The following is a 22806-nucleotide window of genomic DNA, read 5'->3' as shown; positions in this document are numbered from 1 at the left end:
ATGGGATATTTTAGGGTGCCTGTATGACTGTGCAAAATGCATTATGGGACTTTTAGGGGAAAGGGTGCGGTGAGGGTATTTTGAGGACAGAGCTCACCTACAGCCCCAAACCCACCGGACTGAGCCTCCTTTTGAGGCAGTGGTGTCCAGATGGCAAAACATTGTGTGAACATCAAATACACAGCCTTAGTGGAGAAACTACATTATAGTAAATATCATTTTGTCCAAGTGGGTTTCCCATCAGCCATGGGACAAACAGGTCAGGGCTTGGCAGCAGAACCGCTGCAGCAGAGCAAGCTGCAAAAGAGAGTAATTTTACAACAAACAAACAAACAAACAAACAGGATTTCTCAGGAAGGGAAAAAAAAAGTGCTCAAAAACAGGCTTTCTGGAACGGACTGCCCGGTATTACAGAGTTTGCAAGGGCTGAGGGGGTCGACAGTTTGTGCAGACCCGGCACTTTGTGAGGGCAGAGATGCCGAAGGCAGCCCAGGCTGCCGCAGCCCCTGTGCGGGGCTTTGCTTCTGCGCGGCGGCGGCGCCAGGAGACCGGCGGCCCGTTAAACCCCAGCGGCAGGAGCGCTGCCCGCGGCGGGAGGGAAGAGAAGGGGAGTGGCGGCCGCGGGCGCTCCCGCTCGCTGAGCCCGGCCACACAGCGCGGCCAGCGGCCCCTCCAGTCAGGCACCGAGCCCCACTATTGCCCGTCTCCCCGCGCCAATGCAATGCACGGCGGAGCGGGGGCGCTGGCTCTCCGCTTCCGGAGCGGCGGCGGATGTTGGGGTTTGAATCGTCTGTCAGTTAGCACGGGCTGGTGGCGGGACTGCCTTCGGTGAGTAACGCCTCAAGGGGGCTGAGGCTTTTCCCGGCCACCTCTGACCTCGGGGTTGGCTGAGCCTGGGGATGAAGGGGCGAGCACAGCCTTGCTGCGGGCGAGGAGAGGCGGGTGGGGCGCTGGGCCGCGGAAGGGGCAGTTTGAGCTGCCGTGACGGGGAAGCGGGAGGCCCGTGGTTCTTCTGAGGGGAGCCCGGCGGGGCAGTAACCTGCAACAGCTTCCCGGCCCGTGTCTGGGGGCAGGAGATCGCGCAATAACAAATTACGAGGAAATCTTCCCTCTTCCTGTCGCGCTTCTGGGAGGAAAGCTGGTGGGGGGCCGGGGAGCGTCCCCGGGAGACTCGCCCGGTCCGGCCGCGGGAGGGAGGCGGGACGGGCTCTCTGGGTGGCGCTTCCCACAAAAGCTGTTATGGCCGCTGTGTCCTTTTAAAAGACGGCGGTCGGGTTTCGTGGCTGAACCCGTGTAAAACTCGGACAGTAAGTGGCCGCCTGAACCTTAATCGGTTGGGGTTCCTCGGAACGTGGCGGGAGTTCTCCCGCTCCCGCCGGGGGGCTGCTGAGGAGGGGTTTTCTCTCAGGACACGGCGACCTGTTATAAGCCATGAGATGAACCGGAGACTCTGTCAAACGTAAGCTCAGGACACGCAGCACTAACGGGTGGGATCTGGAAGGGTTCCGCGAAGCCTTTGTTGCTGTGCTAGAGAAAACGTGCACCTGAAACCTTGCCTTTTAGGGTTGTTTGGTGGTTTTTTTTTTGGTTGGTTGGTTTTGGGGTTTGTTTGGGGTATGTGTTTTTTTCCCCATCCTATAATTAAAAAACTCTTTAAAAGCACCTTATGTTCTAGAGCAGTAAAGAGTTATAGAACTTATAAAACTCCTAAATATTCACTTCGAGCGTCTTTTTAGCCTATTTAGGCAAAGTAGATAGATTTTATTTACGCTTCGGTTTTTATAAACACTGTGGGATAATGTGTTCCTGTCCTGCAAATAGAGGGATCCAGAATCGCTTTGTTCCTGTAGAAAGCCCGGTAGGACTTATGCATGGAGCCTCAGTGGTTGTTCTCTCTATCTTTTTACTTGCAAATTTGAACTCCGGGCCATTTTCATGAAAGAGTTGGAGAAAAATAGAAGGACTTGGGGAGGTAGTGTGTTTTTCTGGAGCCAGGGAAAGGTCGGAAGATGCTTTTCTTGTTTCCGCCCAGATATGTGCTTTCTCCACCTGGTAGGTGGTTATATGTATAGATTGTTTCTTTGTTGTGATACCCTGGTAGATCCAGAACTGTGAAGCTGACTGTGACCATTCTTGGGAGATCTTGAAGAGAAGGGAACATATGTGACCTGTGCGCTTGTCTTGCTTCCCCCTGTACCTGATTAAGCATATTTATTTTTTTGTAATTTTGAAAGAGGGAAGTGTATTTCTCGGCAAACTGGGATCTGGAACTAATTATTTCATCTGGCTGTCGGTGCAGTGCGTGTTCTTAAGAGTCTCTTGACCTAGTTTGTTTGTGGGATTGTTTATTATTTGTTTGTTTTCCCTTTAGACTGTTTACTGGCAAAAGTCTTTTGCGTCCAGCTACTCTGGTTCTGAAACAAGGTGCAATGGTGTACAGCAGTTGCCTAATGCCTGAGACTTCTGCCTCCATTTTTTTTTTCTTTCTCTATGCAACTCCTTTCCTAAAACTCCAGTAAAATGAACTGCAGAACATAATTTGCAATAGTTTGGACTAGCCTGAGGTTTGTTCTTGAAGCCTGAACCTGGCAGCCATCTAAACTGTAAATACCAAAACTCCAATAGCTTGGAGTCTGTCAGGCTTCTGGTTTAGATGTTGGATTTGTTACTGGCTGCCTCCCTACTCACTTTGGCCTGTGTGAAAGAAGTTGTCCACCTACCTGTGAGGTCAAGCATGGATCTGCAAGCAATCACCCATGATTCTTGTCTTGCAAAACTTCTGTAATGCTTTCCTCTGCCTTCTAGGAGAAGGCAAGTCAAACATCTACAGATACATTCCTAAAAGCGTTCTACCTTGCACTAGAGGAAGAATAATCATCTGCTGCAGTGAAGAAACATGTATTTTTAAATTTTTTTCCAAGGTGGGCTAGATTGCATGGTGTGGCACAAAGTAAAGACTAGCTCCCAGTATATCCACGTTAATGTATCTTGGGGATCTAATTTTTAGCGGCATGTGGTGTTTAAAAGAAGTGTGGTTTAGATAAGTGTTTCTAAATTAATTCCCCTGTATGCATGTCCCACGTCCTTGTTTTGGATTCCTCGCTGTTGTTTGGGGTTTTTTTGGTGCGTGGTTTGTTGGTGGGGTTTTTTTGTTCTGTTTTTGTGTGTCTTAGATCAGGATTTATTTGACTAGGCCAGGATCCTGCATTTTCTCCAAACAGTGGAGACTGTCTTCATAGTTATGTCACTAATCCTACCCAGTTAATTTTTTCTTCTGGGTCCCTCATGCTGTTACAATCTTTATATGAGCAGGAGTCACTGTCACTTCCTTGGTTGTCCTTGGATCAGTATTTTTGATGCTTAAAATAACTACAAACTCTTCTGTACAATTAAGTCTAACTAGCTGTTGCATTGGACTTCTTTATTTTCTCTTTCAAAAATCAAACTTCTTGTTTGATAATTTGGGGAAATAGTTATAAGTTGCTACATGTTTCATTGGTCTGAAATTATTTTTTCTGAACACTTGGATCCTGCTTTCTGAACCCCTGTCTCTCATAATAACAGTTTGATTATAATATTCTTTTGTTCTTGATCCCATTTTTACTGAGTTTGGGTGGTTTTTTTCCAATTTAAAATCAAATGTAAAAGTAGAATATAATGGTCATTGTTAATGCACTAGGTGTATTTAACACCTCATTTCTTTTTCATGACAGACAGCCAGAGGAACTCAGGATGAGTAAAACCAATAATTTTGGCATTCCAAGTCCATGTAAGTAAGGTTTTTATTAAATAGTTATAGAAATCTTTAATCTGCACATACAATGCCAATTACAACTAGTTGTATTTGGACTCAAAGAACAGGTGAATTTTCAGTAATCAAATTGTGTTGGAACCACTCCCTCAGGGAATGAAAAAGAAATAAATTCTAAACTTCCCTGGATTTGTTTGCTATAATTTGAATATTTAAAAGTAGTCTTTTCTGCAGATGTTTTAAGAACGTAACCTTGGGAATTCAGCTGCTAAAATCACACACAGCTGTGTTTGAGATGCATCATTCAGTACTTACATAGGCTGAAGCAGTACCTCTATTCCCATCACTATGACTGTTCTTGATATTAGAATATTGAAAATGTATCGTATATATGTATTGAGAATTGAAGGGTAGATATTGCATTTCCGTGGATGTACGTTAGTGGGCTAATAACTGCGAAAATGGGGAAATCCTCAAGGTTTTAGTTGACTCCAATGTTGTCTCAAATCCTTGAATGTTTTGAAACTAGCATATGTTTTAAAAGCACTGGTAGCTTATGGCTTGATACAGTCAGGATACCATTCATATGCTTTTCACAAAGGTTATCACACCAATGTACAAAGAAACAGTTGTTTCAGGGATTCTAATATAGTGATGTCTTAATGTACAATACTAAAAACAATTAGATTACATTTCACATGCATCTGGACTTTATTGGCCATTTGATAATTACCTGTGGGTGATTTGGGAAGAACATTTCAGCTGGGCGCATAAACTGCTTGTGAATTTAGCTTGGGTGATAGCCCTCTCCTGAATTAGCAGGCAGGTTAGGAACTAGAGAAGGAACAAGTAGTACCCTTTTCTGCATTTACTATGGAATGCATTAAGGGGAGAGAGGTCTCTACTGTCCTTTATCCAGCAAGCTACTTCAAGATACATGTGATTAAAATACGTGAAAGTTACCGCTTTACAGCTGATCCATAGTAATTCCAGTACATTTGCTGTGATTATAAATATGATTCTATATTTTAGTCTGTGTTCTCTGTGGACGGACAGATGACTGCCCTGAAAAGTATGGAGAAAAAAAGACCTATGTGGAACACAATCTCACTGTTCACTATTACTGTTTGGTAAGTATATAGTATTGATCTTGGAGCTTGTCTGTTTTAACTACAGAAAAAAAAAAAAAGTAAATGCAACAATTATTAAATAGGAATTGCATGTCCAAACAGTTGTTGTAATAGTTTTGTTGTTGTAAAACTTGAAGTGTCAGCTTTAACTTGTAGCCTTGAAGGCTTGTACTTGTCAGGTGCAGCAGATGAAATAAATAAATCCCAACAAGCCGTTATTCAAAGCTAAATTCTGCTCATGACCCATTTAAATGAATGACTTAATTCTCCCAGCCTATCATAGCAATGAAAGTACATTCTAAGAGAAAGATAAGATTGCACCTACGTATTCACTTCTATAGGAAAGTGTAGTTTCAAAATTTGGAATGTAAAAATTCCACCCTTTGTGGAAAAAGTTGAGAAAAGTTGTCTTTTTTTATTTTCCCTCATTTCTCACTAGTTCTTGCTTGGGTGTGAGTTATTATATAGGACATTCTAACACTAAAGTAATAGTCCTACTTTTCAGTTTATTAATATGTACCCTACTGATCATATAAAGCTACAGTAATCACTATTTAGTAAAAGCTTGTAATTTGAACAAAGCTATGGACATAAACTACAGTTTAGTATCTTTTGTTATCACACTTGATATTTTCCTAGACTCCTATTCTTAAAGGTATACTTAAACTACCTTTCAAACTAAATTTTTGCAGGTCTTTACAGTAATATGAATACTTCAAAACATTGTTAATAAATACAGTTTGAATTTTTTTTGCCAAGTGAAAAAAAAAACCAGTCTCAAGAACAATTCGGAATGTTTGTTTTCTCAACCAGTTATTAAAAGATTGTGTTGATTGCAGATGGCTTAACAGGTTGGATATTGAATCCTTTGAAGACTAGGCAGAGTGGAGATTTCCTGAAGTTATATAAAGATAGATTTTTTTTTTTTTTTTTCTTAAATAACTTTTAAGCAGCTGAAAGGAAATGTGTGTTCATGATAATTTTGTCTCATACAGAAGGCCAAATGAAATGATAGGAAAAAGTTCTTTCCTGATGGAGCAGAACAGCTAGGAAAGTGCATGCTTGCAAAACTGAGCCTTATGATTTATAGGATATTTTACTGTTATGAGCTTCCTGCAGTTTTCTTCTAGGTTTTGGTTCCTGCTTCTTTTTAAAAACAAACAAACAAAATGCTGTGATTTTACTTAATTATAGTGAATATTATATAAGAAAAGAGTTCAGCTAGAAAGAGGCCAGTTAGTGGTGCGGTTTCATTTTTCTTTACTAAATGTCCTACATTTTGGAAAAAAAATATATTTGGTTTTAGTATAAAATTTTAGATTTATTCTACCAAAATATTGATCCAGTGCTATAGTTAGAAAACGGTGCTGTGTTGAAATTGTAAAATGAGTTTATAAAGAATATAGGAGGCATGAAGTTGTGAAACTAGTTATTTCAAGTCTGTGATGTAACTGCCTTACTAAGTAACTTTAATCTAAATTATCATCAGGCTCTTTTGACTTGCCTGGTTGATTCTGTTTTTATTTAATTTTCCTCTAAAGTGGTTGCACTTCAGTACAGATACTTCCTACTGTGTGTCGTTATCTTCATAGCACAATTGTTATTCACATTACCTAAACGAATGTAATTTTACTTCCTCTGAAGCTTTATATGCTGAAAATAATTGTTTGACAATTATCTGAATAGTCTGTATACTCCAAAAAGAAGGTAAAATACACCATCTAGGACTCTACAACATTACATAAGACTGATGTTATGAAATATTTATTTTCATGTTACGGGTTACTATTCCCTATTGTGTCATATCAGATGAAAACATAGATGTTTTGGATCAGTGTTTTTAATCATCAAAATGTTTGCGCACAAGCTTTGTTAGACTAAACTCTCTTGCTTGACAAATGCAATGTAAGTAATTTTAACTCTTTAGGTGATTTTTTTAAAAATGCTTAATTTGTTTTCATAGTTGATGTCAAGTGGCATTTGGCAGAGAGGGGAAGAAGATGAAGGTGTAGATGGATTCTTAATCACAGATATTAGAAAAGAAGTAAATAGAGCTGCAAAACTGGTAAGAATGAAGTCTTTGGTATTTACAAGGGGAAAAAAAAGTAAATTTAAATGCACTTAGTATTGGCTGTGGGGTTTGTTTTCTTTTCCTTCTGCAATGGGTAGTGTGCTGAACCCATTCAAGCATCTGAATTTTACATTTAAGTAGCAATTATAATGGATGATAAAACCTGCAGAATTTTGCTAACATTTATTTCCTGGGTGTGTTGCCAATAAATTAAAAAGAGGAAATTACACGTCCATAATATCTCATGACATTATGCCAAACCTCAAGCTGACATTATATAATTTTACAAATGCAACTAAACTGTAGGTACTGTTAGTTTAATTCCTGTAATTTTACTTGGACTTTAGATGTTAATATTCTGTTATTTCTGAAACAAATTATTCCTAGACATGTAACGTCTGTAAGAAGAAGGGTGCTTCAATTGGATGTGTAGCTCCCAAATGCAAACGAAGTTATCATTTTCCTTGTGGGATACAAAAAGAATGTATTTTCCAGTTCATGGAAGACTTCAGGTAAGTTCTGGGGCTTTTGTTGCTTTTAAATTTTCAATTATCTTTATACAGGAGGTGATTTGTTTTTTCCATGGCTTGTCATTTATAATTAACAGTCTATTCAATTGCATCTGGGTATCTAAGAAAAAATACCTGAGATGGACTACTGGAGAAATGGGTTTAATATCAAATGTCTAAAAAATGTTTTATTTTCTTTTGCTATCCACCTGTCCAGCATCTTGGCTGTAGGGAAAAAACTCTTGAGTACATTTGATAATGGCTTTTTTTTCTGCCTGCTATAAGCTGAGTTTGCAGGCTGGATAGACTTGCAGGCACTTTTACTTCTTAAATAAATCATATTAAGTCAAGCACATGTAAAAATAATGCATTTTCATAAAGGTTTCTTGTAGAGCTGCATTTCTTGGCTTATTCCTTTGAGTTTGTACAAAATTAGAAAATTTATCACGCTACCTAGACTCTGCATAATCAATGTGCAAACTCAAAATTACTCCTTTAACATCACGGTGACATTGAAATATAGGAAGATCTTGAGGTGCTGAGTAGACAGGAAACCCATTATTTGGGCCAAAGGAAGTTTTGAGAAAAAGGAGGTATCTGCAATGTACAGAGCATCAGTTGGCAACACGCTTCTTCATTTCTGTTGTTCTATTGACTTGCTCTGTTGGGTACGTAATTTGTTAACATGTGTGTTGTGGTTTAACCCTGATAGGCAGCAGAGTACCACACAGCTACTTGCTCACTACCCCTAGTGGGATGGCGGAGAAAATCAGAAGGGTAAAAGTGAGGAAACTCATGAGTTGAGATAAAGACAATTTAATAGGGAAAGCAACAACTGCATGCGCAAGCAAAGCAAAATAAGGAGTTAATTTACTGCTTCTTGTTGGCAGGCAGATTCTTAGGTATTTCCGGGAAAGCAGGGTTCCATCATGTGTAGCAGTCACTTGGGAAGACGAATACCGTAACTCCAAATATTTCCCTGTCCTCCTCCTTTCCCTCAGCTTTATTGCTGAGCATGATGTCATATGGTATGGAATGTCCCTTTGGTCAGCGGGGGTCATCTGTCCAAGCTGTGTGCCCTCCCAGCTCCTTGTGCACCCCCAGCCTGTTTGCTGGTGGGGTGATGTGAGTAACAGAAAAGGCCTTGACACTGTGCAAGTACTGCTTAGCAATAACTAAAACATCCTTGTGTTACCAACGCGGTTTTCATCAGAGATCCAAAACATAGCCCCATGCAAGCTTCTGTGAAGAAAATAACCTCTGTCCCAGCTAAAACCAGTACTTGTCTGCCTTTCTAGCTTGTTGTACAGCGTTTATTCATTAAAAACAGCTATAATACAGAATTCATTTTGGTATCTTCAAATTTTATGAGGAAGCTTCTTAAAACCTTGTTTTGATAAGGGAACCTCAAATTACTTTTTCTAGATCTTACTGTTGGGAACATAAACCAGTCCAAAAGATTTCAGATGAAGAATCTAGAGGAACTTCACAGTGTACAATATGTCTGGATTTGGTTGAACAGGTTCCAGTGTACACTGTATTGAAAAGTCCTTGCTGTAAAAATGCTTGGTTTCATCGAGAATGCTTGCAGGTAACACAGGTTCTTTTTTCCCTTTTGCCTTTTCCCCTTCTGTGGGGATCACATTTCTTTGTGTTTAAAAATAATAGAAGAGTTGCTTAAAATTGTATAAAATTGTTTAGGATTAATGTAGGCAGTAGGTATGGAAATATACTAGGTTATATACTAGGTTTGAAAGACAATATGCATTTTGTGTTTTGGAGACCAGTGTCTTACAAGAAGACTCTTTCGTTTTGTTTTGGTTTTTTTACACTAATCATTCCCGTTCCCCCTGTTGCTGCATATGTGATATACTTGAACACTTTTAAGTTATTTTGGGGAACTGAAGTCCAGCCTAGGTGGTTGCCTTCTTGCAAGACATGTAGAGAATCTAAATGCTAAAAATGTCATTTATCCATCATGGGTTCTTTGCTTATGTCTAGAGCTGGAAAAAGTTGTAAGGTTCTTTTTGTAAGCTCACTCTAGCTCTGGAGAGGTTGAATGAAAAGGATTGACCTTTTCTTTATGAACCTGATTCTACCATGGGAACTCTTGTTCTCTAAGAGAAAATGCTGACCATTTGTTTCAATGTCAAGTGACATCATGATTGATGTCAGCTTTAACATCCATGTCATGACAATATGCATGAATGTAATGGTTATAGATATTAAAGCATTATTTATTGGCATCCTAAGGATGGTAGTAATTCAAGAATTGTTTTTGTGGCTGTTTTTTTGTTTGTTTTTTTCTCTTGACACAGTATCAAGCTTTGAGTGCTGGGATATTTTTCTTTAGATGTACAGTATGTAATAACAAGGACAAATTTCAGAAAGAAATGCTGAGAATGGGTATACACATTCCAGAAAAGTGAGTAATTTTGTAAATAATCACTCTACTATAAAAACTTTATAGGTGTTAAAGCCATGTTTTATTTATTCTATAGGACTGCATCTATTAATATGTGACAACATAGTCCTATTTTCAATGGTAGGATTGTTTGGTTTGGTAAGGAGTAGCATGTTCTCTTTTAGTAATGCATAAAAATTGTCAAAGGCCAGATTAGTCATCTCCAACATAAAGCAGGAAGGTCTGAAAAGTGATTTTTAATACCATGATTCGATCAAGGACCTATTTAAAAAATCAAAACACTTCTTAAACACAATTGTTTCTCATTAACACAAAGGTTGCCGAGAAGTGTATTTTCTGTGCCCAAGTTCTTAAATTATTTTAATTTCTTTCCCGATAGTATTATAACCGACTGATTACTCAGCCATACAGCTTCCATCTTCTCTCAAGAGATTGTTAAGGATATGTTTAGTATAACAACTGCTTCTAAAATTCTGACCTGCTTTTTATAAGTTTCCACCATTTGATGGGGCTCAAAATAAGACAGAAAGTGATCAGAATGTTTCTTTGTTGTAAGTATTATTCATTAATAATTATTAATCTCTTCAGAGACTACCATTAATTTCCTCCAGAGACAGAAGCTCAAGATTTTAGATAGGAAGAAGAGTCAAAGTACTTGATGAACTTTGCTGTACTGGCCTGGAGAATTCTGAGTAACCTTTCATGGGTAACTTGAGCAGACTGCTGAAACAAATATCCATGTCTGCTGCGAGAGAGAAAGTGGAATGATACAAAACAGAGCAAACATGCACTGAGATCATAGGAAAAATACTAAATACTTCAATCAAAATAACTGTACACAAAAGTCTGGATGTATATTTTATAGTATTATTTCGTTGTTCCTAGACTCTTTTCTTTCCCCTCTCAGTTGTCTAGCTGTTGCCTAGAATATTACATGATTGGTTATTCATGTGGTTATTACATGCTTCTTTTCTAAAGACAGTAACCTATTTAAACAATCGGAAATACAGTTGTAATAATAGATCTTCTGCCTTGTTTATAGGGATGCATCTTGGGAACTTGAAGAAAATGCATATCAAGACCTACTGCAATGTTATCAACATTGTGACATTAGAAGATGCCGCTGCAAGAAAGGAAGAGACTATAATGAACCTGATAGGTATGACACTTTTGCAGGAAGGTATAACCTAGGTTGGCATAGTTCTTTGGTGTCATGGTTTGTTGGTTTGGTGTGCTTTTGTGTTGGTGTATTTAGTTTTTGTTGTTGTTTTTCTGGGTTTTGTGGTTTTTGTTTGTTTGTTTTAAATTTGTTTTAAAACCTGATTCTTAAAAGTATTAATGTCAAGCCAAGACACAATGTCCAAATAAAAAATTTGTTGTACTCCATATAATCATAATATTTCAATCACAATTTTCTCTAATCAGATCATAAAAGCCAAGAAAACCAAACCAATCAATTATCAGTTATCTTGTCCTTGATCGCATTCGATACAGAGCTGAAGGAGGATTTGCACATCCATATAACATGTAGAAAAACATGTGCTTAAATTAACGTTGTGTATCTTTCATCCAAAATTTAATTCAACAATTTAATAATAGTTAGAATATTAATACTTAACCTTTAACAGAAATTAATTAACGTATTGGACTTACCTGAACACTAGCTGTGTGAAATCAGGCTAAAATCAATCTAGCTCTGAGCTGTCCCTCTGCATGCAAATGGCAGCTAGAATATTACTGATAGCTTAGGGGGGTTTGAGTGATCATGTAAAAGGCTTTATTCTGCTCTACCACTTGCTTAATTTTTGACTAACAAGTTCATTTTATGCCTTCTCTCTTGTTTCATTTGTGTGCTTCTGAAATGTGTACCGTCCATTGGCATGTCCAGTAGACATTAACTTTGCTTTGTACAAACTTGACCAAGCATTGCTTGGTTCATTCATGGCATGTGTACACCTCAGGATTTACTTTGCCTTTAAGAGTTGTACCTTAAGCTTCCAATATTTGAGTTAATATCAGTCACATTGTTCCATTGTATATTTAAGCAAAATTGAAGTAATCTGAACAAAAAACTAACATACTTAAACACCGTCACTAATGAAGAGTCTTATTCAGAATGTGTAAGAATAATCAGATATGCTGCTTTAAAAAATTTACCATTTGGAAAAGTTGTATGGTGCATACCCATAAAACACAGAGGAAGTTGCTGGCTAGCAACATGAGGAGAAAATATTAGCTGTAAGCTTCAAGGCACACTATAACTCATAGCTTCTTTCAATACAAGATGCTGGAACATGGGTAGCTTTTTTTAACTATTGTTGCAGCCAGGAATTGCAAGTACATATTTTCTGAAGAAAGTACCCCTTGATTATGTACAGTCCTACCAGATTGATAAAATAATGCTTTGTTAGTTTAGTGTCTGGGTTACGCTTACTGTTAAATATTCTTTGTTTTAACTAGCTTCATTATTCTAAATACGTAAGTTTTTAATTTTAGTAAATGGGAAATAAAGCGTTGCCAGTATTGTGGTTCCCGTGGAACTCACTTGGCCTGTTCATCTATGAAGTCATGGGAGCAAAACTGGGAATGCACAGAATGCAGAAGTATCCTTGCAAAATCAGGTAAAGTTATGGATGTGACAGTGACTTCTTAAAATGATAAATTTTAATGCCATGTATTTTACAACTAGCAAATTCACTAAATTAGTATAATTTAATCCTATAGGGAACTATAGCAAACAGAAAAAGCGTTCTTTGGCTACCTCGGAAAAGACGGGTGGAACAACTTGTTTGCTGGAAGAGCCATCTCCAAAGTGCCCTCGACAGTCACCTGGGTCTCAACGCAATTTTCTTCTCCAGTGTGTAATTTTCTGTTTTCAATCAGAAACTATAACATAAAATAGTACTTAAACATCAGGAGGTGAATGGCTTATTCTGTAGCAGAAACTGCTTACACTAAATTGCAAATTGAATAAAATTGGAGTAGAGTTTAGTGATTTAAGTTTTCTGAGTAAGCCATGATCTCTGTAAATTTGCTATAATTATTCACATTCTATAGCATGTAAACCAGTTTTTACTTTGATAAATTTAGATCCTTGTAGAAGGAATCTTAACGATTTAGATATAACTTCGAATGTACAAATGGCAAAACTTAAAGCTGAGGTTGCTTATCAGTATTTTCTCCATGTCATTAGTGTGCTAGAAATCTATTTTACAGAAATATATATATAAAGAACATTTTCCTCTGCTATAATAAAAACTTTTCAAGTCTATGGAAACTAAAATTTTTAGGCTTTATTTTATTGTGCCTGGAAGGATTTCCATCTCATGTACGGGATACAACTAAAAATGGGTCCTAAACCCACCACATAATAAAATACTGAATTATTTTTTAAATTGTAGTTCAGGTACTGATGGGCTTTATGTAAATGAACATACAAATGAGATTCAGTACTGAAACAGGGGGTAGTTATGTTGCTACATTCAAATAAGAAGTGTTTATCCATTCTTCAATTGTATCTCTTTTTAAAATAATGTTTTGGCTTATAGATCACCAAAAATCATGTGCCAGAACAACTTGTCAGCCTGCTCGCACCTAGAACTTCCAGCATCCAACAGAGTGATGATGTCCTTATCTCCACTGATGTCAAACAGGAACTGGTCCCTGAGGAAAAAGTATTTTCTTCTGGTTTTCTTACATTGAAGAGTAATCTAGCACATGACTTTATACCATATTTCCTAGAGAACATGGCAGGGGGGATGTCTGCATATATGTGTGTGTGTGTTTGTGTATATAGTGGCTGTCTATATTTGTGTGTATATATAGTCACTGCAAAAAATGGAATAGTAAACTGAAGAGCTAAAGACATAACTTAAAGGCCTCTGTTTCTAAATGCTAGCGAGCAGTGAGGAGAGAAGAATGATACCTATTGAGAATTTTTAGGTTAGGTAATAAAGGGATCAAAACCCAGAAACGAGTATTTGTCCTTACTGAAGCATGGTAGCCATTCTTTAGAAAAGGGGGAATAAAAAGAATCCTCTAATTACTTTATTCAAATTAGACATGTCCTGAATTTTCAATGTTTTTGCATTTGTACCATAGGAATAGTTCAGGATTATACTAAAATAAGTGGTTAAAAACATGTTGTAATATAGACTATTCAGGTTAAGAATGCAAAATTCATTGTCTTGTGAGTTATTAATTTATTAGTCCTACCTGTAACATGTGCTAAAACTTTGAGGGAATTAGTTACTTCTAGTAGGTAGAGTATTTGCCATAGTTTTGATTGCAAGTTAGAAAACAAGGAAGGGGTCTTATTTAGCCTAATGTATTATGTTTTAAATGAGAACCGCAACATATCAACCAAAGTATTTAAAGAGGCCTTATTCTTAAAAGGTTTTAGAATGTTTCTTGTATAACTGTTGCTAATTATGAATCATAATTTCATCTGAAAATAACCTGCAATTTTCTTGTAGGCATTTAAGAGAGCAAAGAAGAGAAGTTTCTAATATACTGAAGGAGTTAAAGCTGCAAGTTAATACAAAAACTACAAGGCTTAACATCAATGCAGAAAACATCTGGAACAGTGCTTTAAAAGGATTTAAACAGCGCAACTTCAATCCTATGAAGACCATTGAGATAAAATTCACAAATGGTAAAAATAGATCCAAGACAGATGTTTCTGCTGCTTCAAAACACCGTTTCTTCCAGTTATTAATGCATCACCTTCAGAACTCATCATTGTTTGAGGGCTCTTCTGCAAAGAACTTGGCTCTTGATTTTCAAGGTAATTAAATGCTTTGTTCAAAAATACATTAAGAACTATGTAACTTGAAAGGTTTTTAAATCTTCAGCCAGTATGACTGTCAGTTCACAGTTACAGGCCTGATGGATAGATATTGGGTGTTGAATTTTTTTGCCTTTCGATTCTAAAGGGAGGTGGGGTGTGGATTTGTAATAACAAAAAAACCCCTTGGTTTAGTTGAAAAAGTTGATGAAAACCAAGAAAATACAGCATATAATTAGACTTGGGACTTTTTAATTAACTACAAGTGAATTTCTTTCTTCCTGACTCACTTTCTCTGTTACTTATTTTCCTTTCCTCAAATTTCAACACCATTATCTCTGATAGCATGTTCCCTAAACACCCAGTTAGCTTCTTTGAGTTCTTATAGTTTGTGCCTTGATCATAAAGTGGAAGAGGAAGCTATATCTCCCAAACCTTGACAGCGGCTGAAGAGTTGGAGTAAAAGAATATGGTACTCCTATGGTCTCACTGTTTAAACAAGCAGGAGATGGCAAACCTCATTTGTTGCATCTCCTAAATTGGGAAGGAATTGCATTATGAGATTTTTCTATTAAAAAATTGAGGATGACAAATTATTTTTATGCATAATATAGTAATTTTTTGTTTTCCTTTGCAGCTGTAGAAGAGAATCTTTATTTTGAAGCTGGTAAAATGATTGCGGTTTCTCTGGTTCATGGTGGCCCGTCTCCTGGTTTCTTTTCCAAAACACTGTTTGATTGTCTTGTCTATGGTCCAGAGAAGGTGAAGCCAGCTTTAGAAGATGTTGCTGATGTTGATGTAGCACAAACAATAAAAATGGTAAATAAAACTAAACTTATTGGCAAATTCTTGTTCAACACTATATTTGGAGATAAAGGCTGATTGAATATAACTTTGATTCAAATTTAAAAGCATATATATATATATGTGTATATATATATATTTAAATACACATGCATGTAGTAAACATTCCTAACTTTTATCTTCTGATACAGATAAAATATGCAGATAGTCTGGCTGAACTACAGTCTACAATACACGACTGTTATGAATTCCTTGCTGCTGCTGGATGTTTAAGACCTATAACATCTTTGTGTGATAAGAAGATGCTGGTGAATGACATATTGATCCATCATGTAATCAAGAGAATAATTTCACCCTTAGAAAGGTTTGTTTTGTTTTAGTTTGCAAACTTCCTGGGTGTTTTCCTCACTGAAATACTAAATACCAAACAGCTTTTGAGTGTCTCTGTGGATAGGGACTGTACAGCCTCACTGGGCAACCTGTGCTGGTTCTCTGTCACCCTCACAGTAAAAAAGTATTTCCTGATGTTCAGACGGAAGCTCTGGTCCTGGCACTGGGCACTGCTGCCTGCTTCCAGCTTCTTCCCACACTCCCTTAGATGCTTACACACATTGAGGTTCCACCTGAGCCTTCTCCTGGCTGAACAGTCCTGGCTCTCAGCCGTTCCTCACAGTGTTATGCTTCAGTCCCTTAAGCATCCTACTGGCCCTCTGCTGGGCTCTCTCCAGTATGTGGGGACCCCAGAGCTGGACACAGTGCTCTCAGTGAGGTTTTACCACAGTGCTAAGCAGAAGCATCAGCTCATTTGACCTGCTGGCACCACAATTCCTAATGCAGCCCAGGATACCATTATCTGCATTTGCCACAGGGAGAAACAATGGCATGTAAACATATGGAGACTGCAGAAGCCAAGTGAAGGCTTTTAGAACACCTCATTTTACCTAAGGACAATTAATTTAAACTGTTTTTATAGGGATATTTCTAAGAAAGAAATTCAGTATGTTCTTACATAAAAATTAAAAGTAAATCATGTTCATACAGTAAAATACCAGGAAATGAAGTTAATTTCTGCATATCACTGATATGTTCCACAGAAACACTTTGTTAAAATCAGAATTAAATTCATTTACAAGATTTAAAAAAATGAGACTACTATGTACACCTTATTGACAAGACTTGGGGACTGAGGAAGGGGAAACTTTACTATGTCCAGTGTTACAGCTTTACAAAATGCAACATACAATTAGTTACCTACTGGATTTCTGACATTGTGCTCACTTTTTCCCCCCTCCCACCTCCTAGTTTTAGGCAAGGTTTGAAAACTCTTGGTGTACTAGAGAAAATGCAAATGCATCCAGAAGCATTCTCTAGCATATTGTGCCACAAACCTGAAAGACTTTCAGCAGAAACCATTTGTGATCTCTTTAAAATCCATTCCTCATCAGATGTAGATAAGGTTCAAGGTGCTGACTTTTGGATGGGTTATTTGCAAGATGTGGAAAGTAAGTAGCTTTTTCTTTTCTTTTCCCCCTTCCCTGTTGAGGGTATTTAGCTGCTGGTATAAATACGGGGTTTGGTTTTTTAATGTTCAGTGGGGTAAATAAGTGAAGATTTTGTGGTCACTGTCAGTTCCTAATTGTTGCTTCTCCCACTTCTTTCTTACTAATGATAACTTTTGAAACTGTTTTCCAATCATAATCAAACTTAAAAGAGGTAAATATCTGTGACTAAAAAAAAAAAGGGGCAAGCAAAAAAACCAAACAAACCCAACAACTTAAGTGATACAGAAAAATCCTTTAATCCCCTTTCCTCAGCTTTGCTGTGAACTTACTCGTATTACAGTGTTTGTGTCAAAAATAGAGAACAGCGGTCTCTCTTTGCAGAAGAGTTATTTTTCTGTTTGCCTAACATTCTTCAGAACTAACCCAAGTGGGCTTTTCTTGCTCAAATTTTTCTTATTTGGCCATATATCTGCGTATTCATTCATATTGGTCTGGGGTTTCCTGGTTTCAGGGTTTTTTTTCCTCTAGCATTTAACATGCAGCATAATGGTCTCTGAGTAATAGCCAATGAATGATACAACCTAATCCTGTTTTTTCAGGTGGTGAGTCTGTAGTGACATTGGAGGATATTCTGTTCTTCGTAACAGGCTCTTATTCTGTACCACCCATTGGTTTTGATCCTGAACCTACTATTAAGTTTTCGCATAGAAGATATCCCACTGGAAACAGATTCCTTAATTGCTTAGAGCTCCCTATAACTACAACATATGAGCAGTTTAAAAATAAAATGGATTTGACAATCAGAAACACACTAACAGTCGAAAGAGAATTTAGCTTCTGAACTGGATGCTGGAAACTTCAGTTTTCTGCAGGAACGTCTGTTTGCAAATCGCTACTGTATTTTTAGACAGCATGCTCTCAGCCTTTTCTCACTTCTCTTCCAAAGATATGCTAAAAGTAGTAATCCTGTAAGTTGTAAAATTATTTTCAAATGAAAATACACTTCATCTTTTGAATCATGTTGTTTGTAGTTGGCTTTAAGAGTCAGCAATCTCTTGCAGAAGTACTTTAAATGTCTACTTTTGCTGTAGACACCTATGAAATGTTACAAAACTCTCTAACATTCTAGTTAATTCCCACAGGTAAGTATGTTGAGTGTATAACATCAGTAACTTATTTATCAAAGTCAAGTCAGGTACATTTTGAAGATAACTGCTGCAGAGCTTTGTCTTGGGTAAAATGGTGATGCTATTTTTCAGTTGTTCTGTGTATATTTTTTCAGTAATTGTTTTTATATTGATGATTCATTTACATTTTGATGATTCATACAAACGTATGAATGTTAAGAAACTTGGAGTTTTAAGTCATTGTGGTTAGTGCATTGAAATAGAATTCAGGTCTGGAGAAAACCCAGGCAAAATAATAAGGCACAAGAACAAAATATGGTGGAACTCCAGTTTCTCTCGTTAAACAAAACTTTTGGCATTTGCAGATGTTTCTGCACTCTGCTGTTATACATTAGTTTTTAATTGTACACATAGCCAAAATAATAAAGACTAGAAGTAAATCTTGAATATGCAACAATAAGTGGTCTTCCAAAGGAAATGAGTTAAACTTAATGCTATTGAGTATGAAAATATAGGAATTTGTTGCTCATTAGAACATGTTACTTCGTCTTTAATGTCAGTATTTTCATAGGAATATGCACTAAAACCATTAAACTAAAGGTAGTCTACCATCAAACTTGTCAGTGCCTGACACTTTTCTAGCTTTTAGTCTAAACTCTTCCTGTTTAATTGTAGGTGCATTCTGAGCAACCTCAACTGTACAAAATATATTTCAGTTCTGCAGTATTTGTATAAATACCATTAAGCCATATAAAAGATAAGAAGTGAAACCCCTAAACTGTAACACTTTATTGTTACTAATACTAAAACTGTGAGACTAAAAGGACATTTAAGTACAGTTTTTTAAAAATGTATGCAGGTCTCTCTTTTGAAATTACTATTTCCACCCTTTAAGTTTGACCACCTATACTGCATCCTAAACATAGATTGTGTTATACATGTGCATAGATATACATATCTAGATACGCCCACATTCTTCAAAATACTGAAAAGTAGTCATACACTTTGTTTAATTAATATAGCTTGGTTTTAATTGAAAATACAAGGAGGATTGCTTTACTTTTTTTTAATGCCTTGACAAGAAATTACACCCACAGGAAATTACAAATGGATAGGTGCTTCTAGTAAAAAAATAATCCAAACTAACCTGGTTTCTGGTTTATGGTTCATTGCAAATATTCCTCTAATTGACAGATTGCTTTACTAGACGCTAATTGCACAGCAGTGTACTGCAACTCGGGAACTATGGAAGTGGCAGTCAAGTCTCACTAAATTTAAGAACATGCTATGAAGGGTTAAAGACAAAGAGGCAGATGGGTATTTAAATTGCACAGTTCATTTAACAATAAGCAGCTATTTTGAAATCTTTCTTCAACTGCTATATCTCCTCTTTCTTTCTTGATCTTGGGAGAGGTGCTAATCTTTTGTTAGACAGACCTGTTTCTGTCACTGGGTAACAAAAGTGACCGTGCCTTTTTTAATTGCAGCGTTTCTGAGGGAATTATTGCAAGGCTTAGATCAAGCATTTCTCACTACTTTCAAATAGCTAAAACAATCTAATCTCAAAGTCCTGTCATTAAAAATTTAAGAATATTTGAAATTAAGGAAGAGCTAGTGGTATTTTTCTGGTTCTTAGCCAAAAGCATATTAAAGTTTCCTTTAAAATCAGTGTATAAGCTCTTGCAGAATGTCATTTGACTTGTTAATATAATGTTTTCTCATTCTTTTCTGATATTTTTTTTCTCCAATAATATTCCATGTTTGTCATCTCTGCATAATTTTTGAATGTCATACTGCCAATAACCTCTTTATATCCTTACCCTTCAGAATGGTCTGTTACCATTATAAGGAAGGTGTTTTGTTGCAAATGTATTTGCATAGTAAGGATTAATGTTGTCTGTTCATATTTTTAAAATATAGTAATGAGTCTCCTGCAGGTAGAGTATAATACTTTAGAAATGAGCGGCATACCCAGTGCAGTGTTCCTTTTTCTTACCTACTTGGAGACAAATGTCTTCTGTAATACTATGTTATTTTTCTGTATGGAAAGTACAGAACTTACAGAAGTAGCAAGCAGAGTGTGGATAACTTTAAAGGACAATTCTTGGACTTTTGGTACCTGCAATGGCAAGGGAAATTACTTAGAACTTGGAATAAACTGCATTTTAAAACATTTCATGGAGAAAGAAATAGAAGGTAATGTGAATAGAAGGCTTTAAAAAGTATCTAAGATAAAAATAGGGTTCACACCTTTTATTGTTTTAGTTGTGAATTCAGCAGTTGATAGGTTTTATATAAAGGTAGAACTAACCTATCTGTCAGCTTAATTGAAATTTAAAATTATCTGCTATACAACGCTATATCAAAACATGGAATTTGTAAAATCCTGTAGTTACTAATATTGCTTGAAAAGATTTTGCTCATACAGAACTTTTTCTTGTTTTCTAATATTGATGTTTACACATGTAGGACAAGTTGTCTTTCCTTTCTTGTCAATTTGATAAGTTCCATCTAGACATTGTAAAATAATATGTGATATATTCAAGTTAAATTCCTAACTCCTGCTATGGAGAGGAACCTCCTCTCTTTTGGCCATTTTCAGCTTTCAGTTATATAGACCAATCTTACATTTCCTCTGTTTATTAAAATTTCTGTTGAACAAGCTGATGTCCAATCCATCAAAACACAGAAAGGCCTCTTTTTGTCTGGATACCGTAAGAGCAATTTCCATAGCTATAATGACCACCAGGTTTTAATTGCTATGGCAGGTCACTGAAGTGCAATATTATTGGGTAGTTTTCATTTTACATAAACTTTAACCTGAGGCACCTGTGGAAATCAGGGAAGTTGTGTACTTTGAGTATTTCTGTATATACATTAGCTGTTGTGTATTAAGTATGTTTTTATAGAAGTTACATCTTTGTCAGGGCCACAAGAGAACTATTGCACTCCTCTTTGGGTTTAGCCAAAGAACTTCACCCCTCAACTTCTGCATCAAACCCTAAGCTTCCATCTGGAATTAGCACATCAAATAAGCTATTTATTTTCTAGAGTGATCATTTCCTAGTTAACAATAATAGATTAGTATTAGTGGTTTAGTATGGCCTCCTTAAGAAGCACATATAATTAAAAAGCAAACAAACAAAACAAAACAAGCCCTCAAGTATTTTAGATCTATGTCTGGAAAAACAAGGGATAAGAAATTTCTGTGACTTGCTTTCACCCATGCAAGGGATGCTTACTAGAAAAAGCTGATAGTATTTTTAGCTTGTTTATGGGTGAAATATAGTCAAAAGAAGTTAATATCAGTTCATATTTAGAGTCTAAATCATGTGTGCCACAGCTTTGACTTTTTTCGTTAAGATGTTCAGTCTTGGGATTGGAAGACTTGCAGATTTTGAGAGGTATATTTAACATGTAAAGCAAAGTATTAGTCATTATTAACACTCACATTCTGCATGTGCATTTTGAAAACAGTATAAAAAAATTCTCATTCAAATAGAAGGAAATGCAGCTCTGGAGGCTACAAAATGTGTCTTTAAAACTTATTTTCATTTTGTATTATATGGGGAAAGCATTTTAAAGCTCAAGCTTCCTTTTTTTTTTTTACTTCAGGGAATTAATTGCTGGTTGGGTAAAAAAAAATGAAATGCAAGAACTTCTACAATGTCAAATAATGTGTACAAAAATCATTGTCAAAATACTAATGTTTGTAAAAAAAAAAAAAAACCACAACAATGCAACCCTCTGATTTTTGTATTGCATATACAATGTTCTTTTAAAACTTATGCTAATTAGAATATTATGTAAGAAAGTATGATTTTGTAAATACTTCTAGCTCTAACTTGAACTGCAGGATCAGTGCTTGAAGTGTTGCATCTTCAAGCAATGTTATACTTGACAGGTGTAGCATCAGTGTTGAAATAATTGGTAATTGTGGGAAATAACTGTATCTGTTTGAAGTGCAATAAAGCCATAAATTTCTGTTGGAGTAAGCATGTAACTTCAGTGGTTTTATTTCAGTACTTTGATGGGTTTTAGCTCTAGAAGTGTCATCGCTATTTTCTGTAGTTTGGTTTGTGTACCTATAGACACCTTTCTGTACATCAATACTGTTGGGGTGAGCGGGACTGTTCCCCTGTGGGATTTGTTAGTGCGCAGCTGTAAAGCAGAGCCGAGGTGGATGCTGCCTGAGGCTGAGAGAAACAAACCACGTATTTTACTTTTTGATAACTCACTAAAGCTTCATTACTCTATCTTTAGCTGGCTGCCTGTTTTTGAAACAGTCCTCGGAGCTGCCCTGGTTGTATTTAAGCGGTTTCCTAGGAAGCATTTCAGTTCTCTGTTCCCAAAAGTTAATGCGAGGTTTTGCTCAAAAAAAAAAAAAAAAAGGTGGGAAATAGCACCACCCTGCTCTCTGAACCATATCAACCTGTTTTTCTCAGCTGGGGAAAAGCACAGGCCCAAATTTTAACTGAAAAGGTGCAGCTTCTTAATTACAACTCCCTCAAGAACAAGGGCTGGTTCTAGAGCTGCTGGCTGCCGTAAGGCAGCACGGCCCCCGGGGCGGGGAGAGCGCGGAGCTGTGCCGCAGCTGCCGCCGCGGAAGCGGCTCGGGGTGGGGAGGACGGCGCACCTGTGTTGCCGGGGCAGGGGCGAGCAGTCGCCGCCGGACTGCGGGACCCGCCTCTCGCCGCCCTC

The 22806-nt window shown here is 37.1% G+C and overlaps 1 protein-coding gene across 4 annotated transcripts; it reads left to right on the top strand.

Annotated features, from left to right (window-relative positions):
* The first annotated feature begins 773 nt into the window (after window positions 1-773).
* G2E3 (G2/M-phase specific E3 ubiquitin protein ligase) lies at window positions 774-21843 on the top strand. 4 transcript variants are annotated; one of them, XM_082057623.1, is made up of 17 exons: window positions 969-1459; window positions 2806-2921; window positions 3714-3769; window positions 4784-4881; window positions 6845-6946; window positions 7340-7464; window positions 8887-9052; window positions 9780-9886; window positions 10929-11045; window positions 12383-12507; window positions 12611-12743; window positions 13435-13560; window positions 14362-14672; window positions 15310-15491; window positions 15668-15840; window positions 16779-16978; window positions 17578-21843. In XM_082057623.1, the coding sequence occupies exons 3-17, from the start codon at window positions 3733-3735 to the stop codon at window positions 17817-17819; spliced, it is 2244 nt and encodes a 747-aa protein (XP_081913749.1). In that variant the 5' UTR covers window positions 969-1459; window positions 2806-2921; window positions 3714-3732; the 3' UTR covers window positions 17820-21843. The 4 variants fall into 4 exon arrangements, with proteins under 4 accessions (XP_081913748.1, XP_081913749.1, XP_081913747.1 ...); XM_082057622.1 differs by lacking the exons at window positions 969-1459; window positions 2806-2921 and adding an exon at window positions 774-828; XM_082057621.1 differs by lacking the exon at window positions 2806-2921.
* Window positions 21844-22806: the final 963 nt, after the last annotated feature.

The sequence above is a fragment of the Streptopelia decaocto genome (genome assembly GCF_964273445.1).
Source record: "Streptopelia decaocto genome assembly, chromosome: 7".
Lineage (NCBI taxonomy): Eukaryota > Metazoa > Chordata > Aves > Columbiformes > Columbidae > Streptopelia > Streptopelia decaocto.
Note: the sequence above shows the minus strand (reverse complement) of the source record. Positions and strands in the feature narration are given on the sequence as shown.